Genomic DNA, 5497 nt, shown 5'->3' with positions numbered 1-5497 from the left:
ATTCTAGAATGAAATAGGCATAATTTATATTTATTTCCTAATTTTTTATGGTGCTTGCAAGATCGGTCAAAACTACCGAACCTGTACAGAGATTCGTTACTAAAAATAACAGATAAAATACAAAGTTTTTTTCTTAAGAAACATTTGATAACTATCTAGACATTATAAAGATTTCGCATGTGAAATTTGAAGATTTTCTGATGCGTAAAAGTATTTTTAATCTTAAAATGAAAATTACTTTGCATGATAGATAGGCAAGATGTGAAAAAAAAAGGCCTGAAAGAAACATTGCTTTACAAACCTTAAGACTTAATGAAAAAAAAAATTTATAATGTTTACTGATAATCTGCCAAATTTCGTTAACATTTGCTTAATAATTTAAATGTTATAGCATGAAAACTATAACAAGCACAAAATGGTCACAAGGTCAGTCCCAGGGACCAAACCCGTGCTGAAAGAGTTAAACAGATTAATGAAAGAAACAGACAATCTGAATCGCAGAATTCAATGCACTGACCTTCAAACACACAAAGCTACAAGGGATTTTGCAACAGATTAAATTCCAAGTACACCATGCCTACTCCTGACAAAATTTCTGTTTTGAAACTCAATGTTCGACATTATTGTAAGCAGTGTAGCTTCGAAGAGAGGTTTTAGTGTTTAAGTTTGTTAGTAAGAAGTGGAGAAACACGATTATGTACAGATGATGATAACAGTGGAGGGGTTGCCTGAGTGGCATCCCCTATCATCATCGATACACAATCGTTTAAATGCAGTGATTACAGTTGCATGTGCCAAAGTTTAAACAAATATAATATTGGATACCTCTATATCTAGATGTATAATCAGAAAAGACAGAATAATTATCTAATCCAGTTTGTTGATACAAACTTTCCTTATACACAGTTCTGAGTAGGCCAACATTCTAAAAAAATCTGCTTGTAGAAGTTAACATAAAAGTTTCCTGTTTTTCACCAATTCAGGGTGTTTTTAATTGATGATTTATAAACTTAACTGGATTTACTAAAAGCTTAGGAACAAAATTGTTTTTCAGCTGACTATTACTGATTATATATAAATTACTTTCTTTTTAAATGTATTTCTTATATTAATCCTTATTAACTATGTTGCAAGAGGTAGGTTTAATAACTACATTGTGAGTTGTTGATTTAATAATGACATTGCAAGGGGTAGTCTCAATAACCACATTGCAAGAGTTTCTTTTATAGTCACATTGCAAGGGGTAACCATAATAACCACAATGCAGGAGTTGCCTTATTTATATAACTACATTACAAGGTGTTGCCTTATTTATATAACTACATTACAAGGTGTTGCCTTATTTATGAAACTACATTACAAGGTGTTGCCTTATTTATATAACTATATTACAAGGTGTTGCCTTATTTATGAAACTACATTACAAGGTGTTGCCTTATTCATATAACTATATTACAAGGTGTTGCCTTATTCATATAACTACATTACAAGGTGTTGCCTTACTTATATAACTATATTACAAGGTGTTGCCTTACTTATATAACTATATTACAAGGTGTTGCCTTATTTATATAACTACATTACAAGGTGTTGCCTTGGCACTGGTGGTGCAACGGCTATGCTAAAAACATGAAATGGTAAAGGATTTGTTTTTCTTTAAATTGCAATTATATATAATTTATGAAATGATTTTACAATTTTTTACTCTAACGAAAATAGCTTTATTTGTTTTGTTTCTGTGAAAGACATTATTGTCATTTGTGAAAGCTTAATGGCTATCAAATGTTTGTTAGTGACAAGATAGTTATTTGTATATGAATATGAAAAAGGTTCAAAGAGCCAACCGGCCTCTTCCCACCTATTTCTGAGTTATTAACCAAATGTAAACTTGTGTAGTTTTTCTCATTTTCGGTCTTAGTAATTTATGGTTTTTATAGTTTAATATTTTTAAAGTCCTCTAATCTATTTCACAGCTCTGAAGCTTCTTAAGATTCACAACTTTCACACATCAACTGATAGCTAATAAAGTTTATTTAAAAAAACCTTTCTTTTTCTTACTTAAGTAATACTGTGTTGAAGCAAATTTAAACAAAAGTGTTGTTTGTTTTCATTGATTTTGTATGTGCTTTGGAAATAACTTTCTTAATTGCATTCTTCTATTAAGAGTGTAGCCCATGATTAACATGAAGGACTGTGGTTTGTGTTTTTCTCTTATCAAATAAGATAGTGCTCTGACTATTGAAACGTGGGTGCCTCTCCCACCCATAAAACGTTTTAAGCACAGTGTTCAACTTAAACTTTGGTCTTTTCTCTCGTTAAAACCACTTTTAGATCATTCCTGATCTGCTTAAGATAACCTTTTGTCACCACCCAATTTCATAAAGAGTTTTGATTCTTTGGATTTTAATATCAAAACTATAAATTAAAATATTTTATTTTTCTTTAGAATTTGTTATGTATCCATTATACAAGTGATTTTCTCAAATGCGTTTACTTATGTTCTTAGGAAGATCAGATGGACATTTATATTGGAAACATAAGTAAGGAATTGAGCCGTCGTTTCGCCATCTGGTGGCTTGTTCAATGGTCCTTCAAACTTGCAAGGTAAAGTTCCTGTATTTTATTTTAAAGTATGATTTTTTTTGTTATCATTTTATGGTGCGTTTTCTTGACTGTTCTCATTCTACAATATTTTTTGTACTAATTGTTTTGTGGGCATAAGGTATGAATAGTTTTATTGTGACAATCATGATTTATTTTTCTGTCGTATTCAATTGTTTTCGGGGTTAAATTTCCATTTTTGACAACTGGGAAAAATTTAACTGTTGTGTTTTCTATTCTATTATTGAGCTACTTGAGGATGGTTTAAAAGAAAAATTGTCAAAAGACTTCTCCAGAACAAATTTAATCATGTCATAAAGACCAATTGCCTCTTGAGTTTTGTCTCGTATGTTTCTATTAAACTGTGTTTATTAATTTTGACATGAATCTTTATGTCCATTCAAACCTGCTGTGGACATTTCAAGGTTACTGAATCTGAGCCATAAAAAGAGTAAATACAAATTTGTTCTAGAAGGTGCAGTGTTCCTTGAAATATCTCGCATCTCTTCCCTTGTGTTTAAAATAAGTTGTGTTAACTTAGAAATAATCGACCTGTTTTTATTACAGTTCGGTACATCATGTTGAGTAATTATGTTTTTGCCTATTACAACACTCAATGAGAAGAACTGACCAAAACACAAAATTGAGTAAAATCATTCATGTTCTATGTGAAATATAAAGAAGACCCCAGGGCCTGCGATATTGACAACATATTTTTTACATTTTGTTTATGCTACTCGTATGTTATTAGGGGCCCTATAACCATAAAGGTTGTGTTTAAAAAGTTAATAACATCCCCCATTATTAGTTCTGAGAGATACGAAGTTATCAGAGTAACAGTAAGCAATTATAATTTAATACAAGCGTGCAGGGTCCATATATTGCATCCTATTAAATTTTAGGTTTTTGTGCGTTACAACATTGATTGTAAAGAAATAATTCTAAAATCTGGTGAAATCATTCATTTTCTGGATAAAATACATAGGGATCCTAGCATTAATCGGGAACTACTTGTTACAGTATTGATTGTAGTTTAGTAACCAACAACTTCGTAGACCTACCTACAAGTAAATAGTGCACAAATAACCTAGGGAAATTGTCTTTAGGATACAAATGGGGCTTAAGTGTACCCCACTGGTAATTCAGGGGTAAAGCATGTACTATGTTTTTGCTATGATAATGTTCTTTGTTAGTATTTAGATGGGCCATGGGTCGATTTGCTGACACTTTACCATAGCCAAATATTTACATAAGCCTATTTGCTGGCACTTTACCATAGCCAAATATTTTCATAAGCCTATCTGCTGGCACTTTACCATAGCCAAATATTTCCATAGGCCTATTTTCTGGCACTTTACCATAGCCAAATATTTCCATAGGCCGAGTTGCTGGCACTTTACCATAGCCAAATATTTCATAGGCCGATTTGCTGACACTTTACCATAGCCAGATATTTCCATAGGCCGAGTTGCTGGCACTTTACCATAGCCAGATATTTCCATAGGCCGAGTTGCTGGCACTTTACCATAGCCAGATATTTCCATAGGCCGATTTGCTGACACTTTACCATAGCCAAATACCAAGGTATACTGGTTCAACTGTTTATTGATCTATAAGACTAGTTTCCTATGTACGGTAAAGAGCCACCTACTCAAACCTAACAAAGACTAAGGAAAACTGGTTCAACTGTTTATTGATCTATAAGACTAGTTTCCTATGTACGGTAAAGAGCCACCTACTCAAACCTAACAAAGACCAAGGAATACTGGTTCAACTGTTTATTGAACTATAAGACTAGTTTCCTATGTACGGTAAAGAGCCACCTACTCAAACCTAACAAAGACCATAGAATACTTTATTTTGACCAAACAATCTTTATTTGTTTTGGTGACCAAATTGTCCCTATCCTACAATTTTAAACCATGTTATATTCTTAGATGCATGTGTAAGTTAAGATCTAATTATTTTGCAGTCTGAGTCTCAATTTCATAATCAGATTCTAGAATTGTACTTCGTTATGATTTTAATTGATTTTTGCTGGTCAACATTGTTTTTAATTCATTTATGCTGGTCAACATTGTTTTTTGTCAGGTACATTGTAACTTCAGTTATTGTATTATGGCTGCTAGCTCATTCATTTCAAATAATTCCACAGCTGCTGTTGAATCCTGCATTCTGTGAAGCAGTCATTCATATCATGTGAATCGAAGCCTCTAGAAGTGAAGAGAAAAATCACAGTTATAAAATGGACTATTTCCAAGGAGGCGAGTCATAGTTTTATGTATTTCTACCTATAAACTGTACTTTCTGTTAATCATATAGCAGTATCATCACTGAATTTGTTTTAATTTCACTTGAAAATAGTAATAGAAAAAAATTTTTAATTACTAACATTTTAAAAGTATTTCTGATACAGTTAACTGTAGCTGTATTTTGAATTAGGTTCTGGATGTTCAAATGTGTGTTCTGGACCTGATTAATTACTTTGATTACTCTCGGAAATGAGCCAGAACTAACTTCTAGTAAAGAAGCGTTAGTTTTTTCCTAGTCTTGAAAGTAATAGTATCATAACATAGTAATGACACAATAGCATGTGTGTTAGGATCAGTATTCCATTGGCTTATCTCCTGCTGTTATTCTAATATATATGATTAAGCATTATTAATCAAGAAACTTAAGCTAGTAAAGGAAGCTTGAGTGAGTTTTAGCCAGTTAAAATATTCCTGGGAAATTTTGTGTAAGTATAAGTTCATGTGAACTGGTTAATGTATCTATACACAGGTTCATGTGAACTGGTTAATGTATCTGTATACACAGGTTCATGTGAACTGGTTAATGTATCTGTATACACAGGTTCATGTGAACTGGTTAATGTATCTGTATACACAGGTTCATG

At 32.1% G+C, this 5497-nt stretch overlaps 1 protein-coding gene across 14 annotated transcripts in view; it reads left to right on the top strand.

The window, feature by feature from the left end:
• LOC111083236 overlaps positions 1–5497 on the top strand; it is a 20799-nt gene that overhangs the window by 10749 nt on the left and 4553 nt on the right. For 13 of the 14 annotated variants that reach the window (XM_022379610.1, XM_022379609.1, XM_022379607.1 and 10 more), the window contains 2 exons: positions 2507–2604; positions 4757–5490. In XM_022379610.1, coding sequence (XP_022235318.1) covers positions 2507–2604; positions 4757–4766 — 108 coding nt within the window. In that variant the 3' untranslated portion in view covers positions 4767–5490. The remainder of the gene's footprint in view (positions 1–2506; positions 2605–4756; positions 5491–5497) is intronic. The other variant, XM_022379608.1, reaches the window with a different exon arrangement.

The sequence above is a fragment of the Limulus polyphemus genome, unplaced genomic scaffold, assembly GCF_000517525.1.
Source record: "Limulus polyphemus unplaced genomic scaffold, Limulus_polyphemus-2.1.2 Scaffold8704, whole genome shotgun sequence".
In the NCBI taxonomy this organism is placed as follows: domain Eukaryota; kingdom Metazoa; phylum Arthropoda; class Merostomata; order Xiphosura; family Limulidae; genus Limulus; species Limulus polyphemus.
This window is presented reverse-complemented; position numbering and strand designations above follow the sequence as displayed.